Here is a 16,127-nt window from a genome sequence, read left to right as displayed (position 1 = left end):
TGGCTTGATACTATCAAGAACTGGCGGAGAAGACCCTGGTGGACCTATCTGGGCTGCACAAGACTGATCTTCCTACAGATCGTTCATCCATCAAGTCACCATGACTCGAGATCGAGCCGAAGGACGTTAAATAATAATAATCATAGTGACTGATCATCAATATCCACAGGCTAGTTGTTAGGGCCTCCATAGAAATAACTGGAGCTCCTGGGACTTTATACAAAATCTATAGTCGGGGGCCCAAACTAGCACGTCCCTTATTGTATCCCTCAAATTAAGGGCACAAGTGTGACCTAAATTTATGCCCCCTGTTGGCACCCTAAGGAAAGCAAACTGGTAATGAAGCCAGGGAAGGTAAATTCTACAAATAATGACCACAGCTTCAAGATGATTCCAGAGTGGTTAGCACTGTGGCTTTGTAACGTTGGTATTCTGGGTTCAAATGACAACATCTGCAAGGAGTATGTGCGTTCTACCCGTGTTTGTGTGGGTTTCATAGACACACTGATAGGAGATTGAGATTGTGAGCCCCAATGGGGACAGTGAAGATAATGTCTGTAAAGCGCTGTGGAATATGATCGCGCTATAGCAAGTAAAATAACAAAAAATAAATCAGTATTAAAAATGTGCAAAGACTGCAGTAACATATTTCTGCCTCTAGAGGGCAATCTGTAAGAGTAATATTGACATCTACTTATCTGAAAAGCATACAATATTAGTGAGCAATGAAAAATATTTCCTAATGAAAAAGAGCTAGAGTTTAAAGTTTCCCCACCTAATTTGGTATGAGGTGAATAATTCTAGGCTGATGTTAAAATACATAAGATGTCTGACCTCAGTTTTTTTTGATACATAGCTTCAAATTCCCTTCATGGGTAAAATGTAACTGTAAGGTCCACGACCATAGTCATGGTCGAGCACTCCGGTGTATCTGAGCGCTGGCCTCCTCTTACATGAAAACAGCCTTCTCCCACCAGCGACCCTGCGTCTTCTCTCACTGCACCATCAGGGACACCACTGTGTGGTGCTGGAGCCTTTCTGCAATCGGTTTTGCAAGAATTGAGACACAGTCCGGCTCAAATGCAACATGAGAAACTTTACTTGAACAGATTGGCAGCACATTCTTGTCAGTAACAACATCAACAGCAACTTCCATGCAATTCTCATCCTGTTCTTTCCCTGCACTCAGTTCCACGTCCTTCAGTACATTACGGGGTAATAGCGCCTTAGGCGGAACCGTAGTGTTCTCCCTGTCCAGACTCACTGTGCTTGGGGATTCACTGGCCCGTTTCGCCCTGGTACTGAGAGCATCGGCCCATGCAATAATCTGCCACATGTCGAATAATCTGCGCCCCTGTAGTTTTCCGGACCGCTTCCTTTCTCCAGCTATGAACTGCTGCAGAGTGAGTGCTCCACCTAGTGGTGGCTTAAGACACAATGTTATCATGTATCTCTGTATACAGGGAGCTCCCCCTAGTGGTGGCTGCAGACAGGATCTTATCCTGTATCCCTGTATACAGGGAGTTCCCCCTAGTGGTGGCTGCAGACAGGATCTTATCATGTATCTCTGTATACAGGGAGCTCCCCCTAGTGGTGGCTGCAGACAGGATCTTATCATGTATCCCTGTATACATGGAGCTCCCCCTAGTGGTGGCTGCAGATGGGATCTTATCATGTATCTCTGTATACAGGGAGCTCCCCCTAGTGGTGACTGGTGACAGGATCTTATCATGTATCTCTGTATACAGGGAGCTCCCCCTAGTGGTGACTGCAGACAGGATCTTATCATGTATCTCTGTATACAGGGAGCTCCTCCTAGTGGTAACTGCAGACAGGAGCTTATCATGTATCTCTGTATACAGGGAGCTCCCCCTAGTGGTGGCTGGTGACAGGATCTTATCATGTATCTCTGTATACAGGGAGCTCCCCCTAGTGGTGACTGCAGACAGGATCTTATCATGTGTCTCTGTATACAGGGAGCTCCCCCTAGTGGTGGCTGCAGACAGAATCTTATCATGTATCTCTGTATACAGGGAGCTCCCCCTAGTGGTGACTGCAGACAGGATCTTATTATGTATCTTTGTATACAGGGATCTCTCCCTAGTGGTAACTGCAGAATCTTATCATGTATCTCTGTATACAGGGAGCTCCCCCTAGTGGTGGCTGCAGACAGGCTCTTATCATGTATCTCTGTATACAGGGAGCTCCTCCTAGTGGTGACTGCAGACAGGATCTTATCATGTATCTCTGTATACAGGGAGCTCCCCCTAGTGGTGGCTGGTGACAGGATCTTATCATGTATCTCTGTATACAGGGAGCTCCCCCTAGTGGTGACTGCAGACAGGATCTTATCATGTGTCTCTGTAAACAGGGAGCTCCCCCTAGTGGTGGCTGCAGACAGAATCTTATCATGTATCTCTGTATACAGGGAGCTCCCCCTAGTGGTGACTGCAGACAGGATTTTATTATGTATCTCTGTATACAGGGATCTCTCCCTAGTGGTGACTGCATATTCTTATCATGTATCTCTGTATACAGGGAGCTCCCCCTAGTGGTGGCTGCAGACAGGATCTTATCATGTATCTCTGTATACAGGGAGCTCCCCCTAGTGGTGGCTGCAGGCAGACTGTTGGCATGTAATCTGGGTATGCATGGAGCTCCCCCTAGTGGTGACTGCAGACAGGATCTTATCATGTACCTCTGTATACAGGGAGCTCCCCCTAGTGGTGACTGCATACAGGATCTTGTCATGTATCTCTGTATACAGGGAGCTCCCCCTAGTGGTGGCTGCAGAAAGGATCTTATCATGTATCTCTGTATACAGGGAGCTCCCCCTAGTGGTGGCTGCAGACAGGATCTTATCATGTATCTCTGTATACAGGGATCTCTCCCTAGTGGTGACTGGTGACAGGATCTTATCATGTATCTCTGTATACAGGGAACTTCCCCTAGTGGTGACTGCAAACAGAATCTTATCATGTATCTCTGTTTACAGGGAGCTCCCCCTAGTGGTGACTGCAGACAGGATCTTATTATGTATCTCTGTATACAGGGATCTCTCCCTAGTGGTGACTGGTGACAGGATCTTATCATGTATCTCTGTATACAGGGAACTCCCCCTAGTGGTGACTGCAAACAGAATCTTATCATGTATCTCTGTATACAGGGAGCTCCCCCTAGTGGTGACTGCAGACAGATTCTTATCATGTATCTCTGTATACAGGGAGCGCCCCCTAGTGGTGACTGTAGACAGGATCTTATCATGTATCTCTGTATACAGGGATCTCTCCCTAGTGGTGACTGGTGACAGGATCTTATCATGTATCTCTGTATACAGGGAGCTCCCCCTAGTGGTGGCTGCAGACAGGATCTTATCATGTATCTCTGTATACAGGAAGCTCCCCCTAGTGGTGACTGCAGACAGGATCTTATCATGTATCTCTGTATACAGGGAGCTCCCCCTAGTGGTGGCTGCAGACTGTTGGCATGTATCTGGGTATGCATTGATCACACACAGTAATAATGACTCTTAGATTCTCCTCCGGACTGTATTAGTCCCCCATTGCACCTCATTATAGTGATGCCTCCTCTGTGCTCATACAGTAGTAATATCCCCCCTTTTCCTTCCTAACAATTGTATTCCCGTTTTGTGCCCCTCTCCCGAGTCATCCTGTGTCCTACTTATATCAATAGTTAAAACCCCTGAGAGCCACCTATCCCCTTTTCCACAGTGTATAACGGGGTCCTCCACCCCCTGCCGCAGGGGCATGATGAAGTGATGTCACAGTGATGTCATAGTGCCACCTCATGAGATGCGGGTTACAGAGTACATGTCGGGCAGGGACGGCGCTCTGCTCCGGGGTCTTTAGGTGCGCGGTATTCGCCCTGTGACCAGGACAGACACCTTTCACCCTCTTCTTCTAATCAGCAGAGTCATCTTCTACGCGACATTTTTCACAATGCAGCCTGTTCTTCCTGTTCTGCTGAGTTAGGATGACACTGACATGACAGCGCGCTCCCCCTCAGTGTGAACAGTCACGTATGGGCCGTACAGTGTGTGACTGCGCAGGGAGATCTCAACTGTGAGGGGACAATGGGGAGACCCCAGAATAGAGGGGAATTCCCTTCTTGTTCAGTGTTTTGCATTTTGGAAAGTGTCACCTTTACATTAGACTATGGCATCTGACCGAGGAAACTTTCATTGTTTTTCCTGGTGTTATACGAGCTCAGGTAAAGAAGAGGCGTAGCTGGGGGGGGGACAAAACTTCTGAGTGGACCCTAACCAGGTAACCCTGATTACAACGGGATGCCACCCCCTAATAGTGGAGGAGAACCTGAGCAGATGGCTGCATTGATACTGAAATAATCTCTATACACAGACCAACGTGGATATTACCGCCACATGGTGCCGATATAGTGGTAGATACCAGTCCTGCAGAACATATAGAGATTACAGCACAGTTATAGATGGTGACTTACAGCTGACATTTCTGATGGAGACACTCATTTTCTTTTCCATCTAGCCCACACCGACATGGCGACTTCTCCAGCCAGGACTCGTCGGCAGAGATTACAGAACAGACACCTTTGACTTCTCACATTTCCTGCACCGTCCCCATCTATCCCCGACCTGCACAAACTCCTCATCCTGCTGATACCCCAATACTGAGCCTCTGCCGCATGTGTCCCTATTACTGCACCTGATACCCCAATACTGAGCCGCTGCTGCCGTATGTGTCCCTATTACTGCACCTGATACCCCAATACTGAGCCTCTGCTGCCGTATGTGTCCCTATTACTGCACCTGATACCCCAATACTGAGCCGCTGCTGTATGTGTCCCTATTACTGCACCTGATACCCCAATACTGAGCCGCTGCTGCCGTATGTGTCCCTATTACTGCACCTGATACCCCAAAGCTAAGCCGCTGCTGCCGTATGTCTCCCTATTACTGCACCTGATACCCCAATACTGAGCCACTGCTGCCGTATGTGTCCCTATTACTGCACCTGATACCCCAATACTGAGCTGCTGCTGCCGCATATGTCCCTATTACTGCACCTGGTACCCCAATACTGAACCTCTGCCATATGTCCCTATTACTGCACCTGATACCCCAATACTGAGCCTCTGCTGCCGTATGTGTCCATATTACTGCACCTGATATCCCAATGCTGAACCTCTGCCATATGTGTCCCTATTACTGCACCTGATACCCCAATACTGAGCCTCTGCTGCCGTATGTGTCCATATTACTGCACCTGATATCCCAATGCTGAGCCTCTGCCGTAACTGTCCCTATTACTCCACCTGATACCCCAATGTTTGAGCCTCTGCTGCTGTATGTGTCACTATTACTGCACCTGATACCCCAATGCTGAGCCGCTGCTGCCGTATGTGTCCCTATTACTGCACCCGATACCCCAATGCTGAGCCTCTGCTGCTGTATGTGTCACTATTACTGCACCTGATACCCCAATGCTGAGCCGCTGCTGCCGTATATGTCCCTATTACTGCACCTGATACCCCAATGCTGAACCTCTGCCGTATGTGTCCCTATTACTGCACTTGATACCCCAATACTGAGCCGCTGTTGCCGTATATGTCCCTATTACTGCACCTGATAGCCCAATGCTGAGCCTCTGCCGTATGTGTCCCTATTACTGCACCTGATACCCCAATGCTGAGCCTCTGCTGCCGTATGTGTCCCTATTACTGCACCTGATACCCCAATACTGAGCCTCTGCTGTATGTGTCCCTATTACTGCACTTGATATCCCAATACTGAGCCCCTGCTGCCGTATGTGTACCTATTACTGCACCTGATACCCCAATGCTGAGCCTCTGCCGTATGTGTCGCTATTACTGCACCTGATATCCCAATGCTGAGCCTCTGCCGTATGTGTGCCTATTACTCCACCTGATACCCCAATGCTGAGCCTCTGCTGCTGTATGTGTCACTATTACTGCCCCTGATACCCCAATGCTGAGCCCCTGCTGCCGTATGTGTCCCTATTACTGCACCTGATACCCCAATGCTGAACCTCTGCCGTATGTGTCCCTATTACTGCACTTGATACCCCGATACTGAGCCGCTGCTGCCGTATGTGCCCCTATTACTGCACCTGATACCCCAATGCTGAACCTCTGCCGTATGTGTCCCTATTACTGCACCTGATACCCCAATGCTGAGCCTCTGCCATATGTGTCCCTATTACTGCACCTGATACTCCAATGCTGAGCCTCTGCTGCCGTATGTGTCCCTATTACTGCACCTGATACCCCAATACTGAGCCTCTGCCTTATGTGTTCCTATTACTGCACTTGATATCCCAATACTGAGCCCCTGCTGCCGTATGTGTCCCTATTACTGCACCTGATACCCCAATACTGAGCCTCTGCCGTATGTGTCCCTATTACTGCACCTGATACCCCAATACTGAGCCGCTGCTGCTGTATGTGTACCTATTACTGCACCTGATACCCCAATGCTGAGCCGCTGCTGCCGTATGTCTCCCTATTACTGCACCTGATACCCCAATACTGAGCCGCTGCTGCCGTATGTGTCCATATTACTGCACCTGCTGTGTGGTTCTCTGTGCCCTCTAAATTCTAAAGCAACTCTCTAGAATATAGTAATGCCGGGTGCAAGTGCCCTAGAAAACAGCACCCACATTTTACCCCCTAGAAAGTAATACATGTGCCCCTCTGACATCACAGTAACCTGAGTTTCCCTATAACACTAAGTGCCCACTTTACATTTAATAATGTCCCGAGTCCCCCTGTACAGCTCCCCTATACACAGTATGATGCTCTCTTATACACAGTATAATGACCCACGCATTATATAGTACCCCTGCACACAGTATGCTGATCCGTTAGTAGCACCTAAACTGCTTCATGGCCCCAACACTGTAAAAAAATACCCCACATTAACTCCCACACTGTATGATGGCCCCCTCACTGTAATCCCCACACTGTATGATGGTCCCCTAAATGGCCTTCATACAGTATAATACACTCCCCATAGACCTCCATACAGTACAATGCATTACCCATAGACCTCCATATAGTATAATGCATTCCCCATAGTCCTATATATAGTATAATATGCTCCCCATAGGCCTCCATACAGTATAATGCACTCCCATAGTGCTCCATACAGTATAATACATTCACCCTAGGCCTCCATACAGGACAATACACTCCCCATAGGCCTCCATACAGTATAATACACTCACCCTAGGCCTCCAGACAGCATAATACACTCCCATAGTCCTCCATACAGTATAATACATTCACCCTAGGCCTCCATACAGGACAATACACTCCCCATAGGCCTCCATACAGTATAATACACTCCCCATAGGCCTTCATACATTATAATGCACGTCCCACAAAAATAAACCCTGTTCTGCAGGGTGATGGGGCGATGTTCTGCAGGGTGATGGGGCGATGTTCTGCGGTGTGATGGGGCGATGTTCTGCAGGGTGATGGGGCGATGTTCTGCAGGGTGATGGGGCGATGTTCTGCAGGGTGATGGGGCGATGTTCTGCGGTGTGATGGGGCGATGTTCTGCAGGGTGATGGGGCGATGTTCTGCAGGGTGATGGGGCGATGTTCTGCGGTGTGATGGGGCGATGTTCTGCAGGGTGATGGGGCGATGTTCTGCAGGGTGATGGGGCGATGTTCTGCAGGGTGATGGGGCGATGTTCTGCAGGGTGATGGGGCGATGTTCTGCAGTGTGATGGGGCGATGTTCTGCGGTGTGATGGGGCGATGTTCTGCAGGGTGATGGGGCGATGTTCTGCAGGGTGATGGGGCGATGTTCTGCGGTGTGATGGGGCGATGTTCTGCGGTGTGATGGAGAGATGTTCTGCAGGGTGATGGGGCGATGTTCTGCAGGGATATGGGGCGATGTTCTGCGGTGTGATGGGGCGATGTTCTGCGGTGTGATGGAGAGATGTTCTGCAGGGTGATGGGGCGATGTTCTGCGCTGTGACGGGGCGATGTTCTGCAGGGTGATGGGGCGATGTTCTGCAGGGTGATGGGGCGATGTTCTGCAGGGTGATGGGGCGATGTTCTGCAGGGTGATGGGGCGATGTTCTGCGGTGTGATGGGGCGATGTTCTGCGGTGTGATGAGGCGATGTTCTGCAGGGTGATGGGGCGATGTTCTGCGGTGTGATGGGGCGATGTTCTGTGGTGTGATGGGGCGATGTTCTGCAGGGGGATGGGGCGATGTTCTGCAGGGTGATGGGGCGATGTTCTGCAGGGTGATGGGGCGATGTTCTGTGGTGTGATGGGGCGATGTTCTGCAGGGTGATGGGGCGATGTTCTGCAGTGTGATGGGGCGATGTTCTGTGGTGTGATGGGGCGATGTTCTGCAGGGGGATGGGGCGATGTTCTGCAGGGTGATGGGGCGATGTTCTGCAGGGTGATGGGGCGATGTTCTGCAGGGTGATGGGGCGATGTTCTGCAGGGTGATGGGGCGATGTTCTGCGGTGTGATGGGGCGATGTTCTGCGGTGTGATGGAGAGATGTTCTGCAGGGTGATGGGGCGATGTTCTGCAGGGATATTGGGCGATGTTCTGCGGTGTGATGGGGCGATGTTCTGCGGTGTGATGGAGAGATGTTCTGCAGGGTGATGGGGCGATGTTCTGCGCTGTGACGGGGCGATGTTCTGCAGGGTGATGGGGCGATGTTCTGCAGGGTGATGGGGCGATGTTCTGCAGGGTGATGGGGCGATGTTCTGCAGGGTGATGGGGCGATGTTCTGCGGTGTGATGGGGCGATGTTCTGCGGTGTGATGAGGCGATGTTCTGCAGGGTGATGGGGCGATGTTCTGCGGTGTGATGGGGCGATGTTCTGTGGTGTGATGGGGCGATGTTCTGCAGGGGGATGGGGCGATGTTCTGCAGGGTGATGGGGCGATGTTCTGCAGGGTGATGGGGCGATGTTCTGCGGTGTGATGGGGCGATGTTCTGCAGGGTGATGGGGCGATGTTCTGCAGTGTGATGGGGCGATGTTCTGTGGTGTGATGGGGCGATGTTCTGCAGGGGGATGGGGTGATGTTCTGCAGGGTGATGGGGCGATGTTCTGCAGGGTGATGGGGCGATGTTCTGCGGTGTGATGGGGCGATGTTCTGCAGGGTGATGGGGCGATGTTCTGCAGTGTGATGGGGCGATGTTCTGCAGGGTGATGGGGCGATGTTCTGCAGGGTGATGGGGCGATGTTCTGCGGTGTGATGGGGCGATGTTCTGCAGGGTGATGGGGCGATGTTCTGCAGGGTGATGGAGAGATGTTCTGCAGGGTGATGGGGCGATGTTCTGCAGGGATATGGGGCGATGTTCTGCGGTGTGATGGGGCGATGTTCTGCGGTGTGATGGAGAGATGTTCTGCAGGGTGATGGGGCGATGTTCTGCAGAATTGACAACTCCAATGTGAGCTGAATTTTACACTCCAGAGCTGCATTCACAATTCTGCAGTCTTCAGAGCTGAAATCTCCCAGCATTCCCTGATTTGCTTTCTAGGAAATGTTGTCTTTCCACAGTGATGAGATGTAGGATGAGCTAAGTGGCCCCTGCACTGTCGGAGGTCGGGGGCCACATTCACAATGGCCGCCGCAGACATTCAACCAATCAACAGCCACCAGCGAGTCGTAGGAACAGGACCGCCGCCTCCTATTAATGTCGCTGATATTCCCCCTTATAAAATAAACATCACGACGTCAGTAATCTGTCGCTGATCCCTTATTATTTCTAGATCTCGTATTTGCTTCCATTTCTCTGCGTTTCTACATGAAGCTGAATATTCCTCTGCTGGTGTCAGTCCTCACTGCCGACCTGCATTCTGTTTGTGAACTAGGAGGCGCAGGATGAACAGCCGGGGTGATGGAATTTCCTTTTTGGTCGATAATCAGAGTGATGACTGTCTGCTGACTGCTGGCGGACATAGTGAGGGTGTTAGAGGGTCTTGGGATGAGTGGCGACTATTGTGTGCAGTGCTGAGTCATAATGACGCTTGGCCACAGCCCAGGATGGGGAGGGGTCCGGGCTCCGGTATATAATCCGCTCCTCTGGGCTGTATACCGCACACTCTCCAGTCCACAGCAGATATGGCCGACAAGAAAGTCTTCGTGGTGTTTGGAGCCTCAGGTGAGTGCGGGGGAGGAGGAGAGTGCTGAAGTTTGGGGGAAACTCTTCCCTTGCAGGCGGTGGTGCCTGGATGAACCTGTGATTGCTGTATATGCCCCATAAGTCACCCACCCGATGTACAGGCAGGGGGCGCTGCTGGACTATAACCCCCATCATCTGTCACTAGTCCTGGGATGGGAAACCTTATAAGCCGTTTTCTGTTCCTCTCTCCTCCTCAGTCCTAATGTCGGGGGGCAGTGTGTGGCTCCTTATGGGGGAGCCTCATCATGGAAACTGACCCCAAGTGCTATGGTGGGGGAGGGGGGACCCCCCTGTTTAACCCTTTAGCTGCAGTCAATATGTGTATTAATCCTATCCTCTGGAAGGCAGAAAGTGCAGCTGGCGCCTACTGCAGGGGAGACCATCAGGGGAGACCATCAGGGGAGACCATCAGGGGAGACCATCAGCTTTGGCTGTTTTACCCTATAGATGCTGCAGACAATAACAGGTTTTGAAAAGGGAGTGCCCATCCTGTGAACCAATGGGGACTTTTTGGGTTAAAGTGTAGCAATCCTCTCAAAGTAAGAAACAAATATTTAACTTCTTGTTTTAAATATTACGAGATATAATGGGGAAGGAAGAGGAATGGGGAGGGGGGAGTGTCGCTCTTCCATAGAAATAACAAAAGGTGTAACACATAAATTTAAAAAATACATGTATATTAGCAAACAAAGTTTAGTTACGGTAGATAATAAGAACACTAATAGTTTATTATTGATACCATTATGTATAGAATTATAACCAGTCACTCTAGGAATAAGAACTGTCCCAGATTTCCTCTTAAACATTAAAAAAAAAAATACTAATCCTTGTGCCGCCTGTCGCTGCCTTGTCCAGTTTTGGGTTGTTTTTTCCCATCTTATCTGAGACGTCCCGTGTAGTCCGGTCCGCGGCGGCTCACAGGCTTTGGGCTCAGATAATCTTTCCCACTTCAACGTGAGATCGTCGTTCTAATGAATTTATAGTTTGCTGCTCGGGAGATGACCGATGAAATCAGAAAAGCGATTCCTTATTCCTTCCAGTGTTTTTTTTTTTTTTTTTTTTTTTTTTTTTTTTCTAAATCTGCCACATCTCAAAATGTCACAAATTAAGATTTAGTAGAAAACATCTGAAAAATGTCAGCCGCACCTATAGTGGCAGGCGGGTCGCTGGTGAAACTACTTTACCTCCAGGAAATGGGTGCTGGGACGCCCCCTGGTGGCTGTTTTGGTAAGCGGGGTTGTCCCGGTATAATCAGGACTGATGGTGAATATTTACAGGGTCGTCCCTCGGCTTTCCCAAACTTCTGGATGGCAAAGTTTCCAGATGTCTGGCTGTGGTGCTAATGTCCGCCATGTCTTGTGCTTTCTCTCCCAGGAGCTCAGGGCGGATCGGTCGCTGCCGCTCTCCTGGATGATGGCACCTTTGAGGTCAGGGCGGTGACTCGGGACACCAGCAAACCGGCAGCTGTGAAGCTAAAGGAGGCCGGAGCGGAGGTCGTGTCCGCGGATCTGGACGATGAGAAGAGCCTGGAGGCCGCCCTGAGCGGGGCGTATGGGGCGTTCCTGGTCACCAACTTTTGGGAGCATTTCAGCAAGGAGAAGGAGATCACACAGGTAACGGCGCCATTACTAGACTGTCGCGTGATCTGGGAGTCGTCTTTAGGCCGGGATCACACCTGCGAGGAATATGGCCGAGTCTCATACGTTAATACCTGACACTGCTGCCGGCACTCGGGAGCAGAGCATGCGGCCGCGTAGCAATACATGGCGCCACACACTATCGGCAGCAGTGGCGGGTATTAACATGCATGTGTGATCCCATCCTGAGCCTTCTGGTTCATGTAAGGAGCGCTGCTCTGGATCCTGATGACACTTTCATAAATTTCTCCAGGGTAAACTGATCGCAGATCTGTCCAAGCGTCTTGCCCTGGAGATTGTGGTCTTCAGCGGCCTGGAGAATGTGAAGAAACTGACGGAGGGAAAGCTGGAGGTGCTGCATTTTGATGGAAAAGGCGAAATTGAGGAATATTTCCGTGAGATCGGGGTCCCCATGACCAGCGTGAGGCTTCCCTGTTACTACGAGAACCTGCTGACCTTCTTCAGGCCCCAGAAGAACAAGGACGATGATGGCTACTCACTAGGTACAAGAAGCGTTCCGTTACTCGTCATAAAGGTGGACAGGCCTTCAAAGCTTTATATCGGGGACACCCAAAATGGCGGCTGTCACAGGGCACCAATTATACAGAGGGTGGACGACACTTTCAGCCTCTTTCCACCCACAGACTTTGGAGATGTGTAAACCGTTGAGCGTAGTCTTCTCCATCCCTGGTTCAAGTGTCGCAACATCGGTGCTGCAGCCAATCACTGAGCTCGGCCATAGTAGCCGGTACGAACCGGTGAGCTCAGCGACTGGCTGCAGTGCTGTTAAAATGATGTCACTGCTGCAGCCAAAGACTGGGGCAGCAGTGGAGTCGGCACTGGACCCAATGATAAGTGAAGAAGTTTTGTTTTGGGCCTTGAGTGCCATCAGTGGTTTTCACAGATGAGCCGCACCTGTGATGTCTGTGGGGCGATAACTCTTCATGGACCGAGTGGTCGGTGGAAAATCTCTAACAAATCTACAGTTTTTTATCTGTGGGTGAATCGATATCCACCATGGAAGTCAATGGGTGAGGGAAAAATCAGCACCCTGACCCTTAGGCCGGGGTCACACTTGCGTGTGCAATGCGAGACACTCTCACATCAATACCCCGACACTGCCGCCGGAGTGTGTGGCTCTATAGTGAGAACTGAGTACACCCTTGGAATGGCTGCCCAGAGGTCATCCTCCAGTTCTGTGTTTGGTGCGCTCCATTCAGACTTGGGCCAGGATCACACATGCGAGAAACCCGACCGAGTCTCGCCTGTTAATACCTGACACTGCCGCCGTCACTCGGGAGCTGCACGCTCCGCTCCCTGTATTGCTGTGCGGCCACACGCTCCGCTCCGTGTGCTGGGTAGTAATATATGAGACTCGGCCGTGTTTCTCGCATGTGTGATCCCGGCCTTACACCGAGAATCTCCTTTTATTGGTCAGTAAATACTTTGCACCAACAGGGGGCAGTAAACTGCTGGAGATCAGGCTGCATGATGGCACATCAACTGAATGCAGCTCTGGATGTGATTGGAGTATAATGCACCAAGATCTCTGCTGTCAGTGACCAGTCATACGCTTGTCTACCTCCACAGCTGAAGTCTCTGTATGGATGTAATGTGCTACAGCTGAGGGTTTGTTACAGTTGACTCCAGCTTAACGCCTCCTTCTCTTTCCAGCCATCCCGATGGGTGATGTGCCCCTGGATGGGATGTCGGTCACAGATTTGGGCGGTGTGGTGGTCAGCATCCTGAAGGCTCCATCTGATCATGTAGGCAAGAACATCGGGCTGAGCACGGAGAAGCTGACGGTGGCGCAATATGCGGCCATAATGTCCAAGGTCACCGGCAAGGACATCAAAGACGCCAAGGTGAGATCAGCGGCTTCTCGCCCTCAGGACACCGCCATAGGGCCTGGTCTACACAGTGGTGGCCACTAACTACCAAGGCAACCATCCCGTGCCTTATACTCGTTGGGCACAGGGTGGCGTACACCCGCTCACAACCAGAGCTGCACTCACAATTCTGCTCACTTAGTTTGCCCTCATGTTACCGTACAATCTCCTCTGGCTAACATGGCTGATACCAGAGAGCAGTAGCTTGTAGTGAGGCCTGTGCGGCAATGTCCCTTATGTGTATTTTTCCCACAGATCACTCCTGAAGCGTACGAGAAGCTCGGCTTCCCCGGAGCGGAGGAGATGGCCAACATGTTCCGCTTCTACATCACGAAGCCCGACCGGGACGTGGACGTCACCTTAAAGCTCAACCCCAAAGCCAAGACCTTCAAGCCATGGATGGAGGAGAACAAGGAGGCGTTTAAGGACTTGTGAAGCTGTTTGTGACAAGTGGTGGAGGAAGGACTGATACTGAAACATCGGGGCTGCTTTAGCAAAACTAGTGCATGGAGACAGGTGGGAGAGAGTACTCTGACCATAGCAACCAATCAGAACCCAGCTCTCACTCCTGAGACTCCATGTGGAAGATGAAAGCTGTAACCTGATTGGATAGACCTTTGTGTCCTAGTTTTTGGGACCATTACTGTGAAACCCCCGAGGCCGCCGGTCTCCAGTATTCTGTATGTTTGTATCTAATAAAAAAACAATCTCTGAACTCTGACATTGGTGTCTGACTTGTAAGGCGGATGATGGTTTCTGGGGATACACAGCCTATCTACTGGTGTCACTAGCAACCTTAAAAATGAGCATTGGTTGCTATGGGTAACGAGGCCACTTCTGCCCTATGGAGTCTATTAGTGACCACATCCTCTGCCCCCTAGTGGCCACGCTAATGAGGTGAGGGGTTCTGACCTTGTTTTCTGATGGCTTCTTATAGTATCCTGTAGAACTCAGATTTCAGCTCTGGAGTGTAAAGATCCCACACTTCCTAGATGACTGTTTCTCATATTGGCTGCCCGCCATCTTTCCACGCTCACTCATACATGGGATCGTTCATGCGTTCTCTATGGGGAGAGAGGAGTATGCTGATGTCTGACACTTATGGAACGTGGTATATGAGGCTTCAGAGAAGTGACACGAACTTTTTTTCCCACAAGGAGTTTTGCAGAAGTTCTACGTGTGTGTGTGTGTGTTTGAAACTGCTGCAAAAATATATACTGTATATAGTTTAGTTTGTTTCTTGCTTGTGCAAGTTTTGGGAGATTCCCACCCCTCTCTTGTGAGACATGCACATAGAAAGCCGTCCTGCACAGCGTAACTACATCAGGCATTGCCTTTCTGAATCCTGCTCCTATAGGTACTGTTCACATGATCAGGTCTTGGATAGGACTGCTCCGAGATAGGTATACCATGACACTGGTGGAGTGGCTTAGTATACACTTCGCAAAAAACATCAACTAAATACCCTGTTTTTATCTGTGTGTGTGTTTTTTTTTTTTTTTTTTTTTTTTTCTCCCCCCCCCCCCCCCATCTTTGGGTGGTGTGAACACGGTCCTACCAACTTGTTCACTTTTGTGCATGTGTTTTATATATACTGCATGGCCTCCAAAAAAATATTGACGTGAGAAAAAACTTAAACTCCCTCACCATACCTGATGTATATTGCAGAAGAAAGCATAAAAATGCCCTGACCCCTCCCCCCACACTCGTTGGTTTTTTTTTTTTTCTTCAAATACTCTGAGCTCTGCTATAAATCTGACCCGACTGATCCTGAAAAACTCGTTGTGTGATGGGGCGACTTACATTGTCCTTTGACAGGAAAAAAAAAGAATTGATAACTCCAATGTGATCTCAGTTTTATACTCAAGAGCTTCATTCACAATTCTGCAGACTTCAGAGCTGAAATCTCCCAGCATTCCCTGCTTGTTCAGGTGATTTGCTATCTAGGAAATGTTGTCTTTCCACAGTGATGAAGATGTAGGATAAGCTAAGTGCCCCCCTGCACTGTCGGAGTTCGGGGGCCGGTTATTTGTGGCGGTTCGGTCCGTCCCTGCGCGGTGTCCCTGGTATGAGGCCAGCAGCTGCAGAGGATTACTCCATCACACGGCCTATTCTGTGCCGCCGCCCGGGTCATGGGATCGGAATCTCTGCACCTTCAGGGCTCGGATAGTCCATAGAGTAGACCTGCGAGCCAAGGATCCGATACAGAGCCACATTCACAATGGCAGCCTGCAAGCCGAGTGCTGTTTGTCTGCGGCAGCCAATCAGCATCCACCAGGGAAAGTCCTAGCAGTAGGACCGGCCAACTCCTATTAATTTCAGTGGACTTCCCCTTTAAATGTATAAAAAAAAAAAAAACCATCAGAATATCAGCAATCTGTCGGTCAAGACCTCTGCTTGATGTCAGTGACTTAAATCCTATATATAGG

The 16,127-nt window shown here is 50.1% G+C and overlaps 1 protein-coding gene across 1 annotated transcript; it reads left to right on the top strand.

The window, feature by feature from the left end:
• Positions 1-9,997: 9,997 nt before the first annotated feature.
• LOC141069213 (nmrA-like family domain-containing protein 1) lies at positions 9,998-14,419 on the top strand. Its single transcript, XM_073558645.1, has 5 exons — positions 9,998-10,151; positions 11,547-11,785; positions 12,063-12,312; positions 13,484-13,674; positions 13,954-14,419. The coding sequence occupies exons 1-5, from the start codon at positions 10,112-10,114 to the stop codon at positions 14,131-14,133; spliced, it is 900 nt and encodes a 299-aa protein (XP_073414746.1). The 5' UTR covers positions 9,998-10,111; the 3' UTR covers positions 14,134-14,419.
• The last annotated feature ends 1,708 nt before the right edge of the window (positions 14,420-16,127 follow it).

This window comes from Dendrobates tinctorius, unplaced genomic scaffold (genome assembly GCF_039654945.1).
Source record: "Dendrobates tinctorius isolate UK_male_01 unplaced genomic scaffold, ASM3965494v1 ptg000257l, whole genome shotgun sequence".
Classification (NCBI taxonomy): Eukaryota; Metazoa; Chordata; class Amphibia; order Anura; family Dendrobatidae; genus Dendrobates; species Dendrobates tinctorius.
Note: the sequence above shows the minus strand (reverse complement) of the source record. Positions and strands in the feature narration are given on the sequence as shown.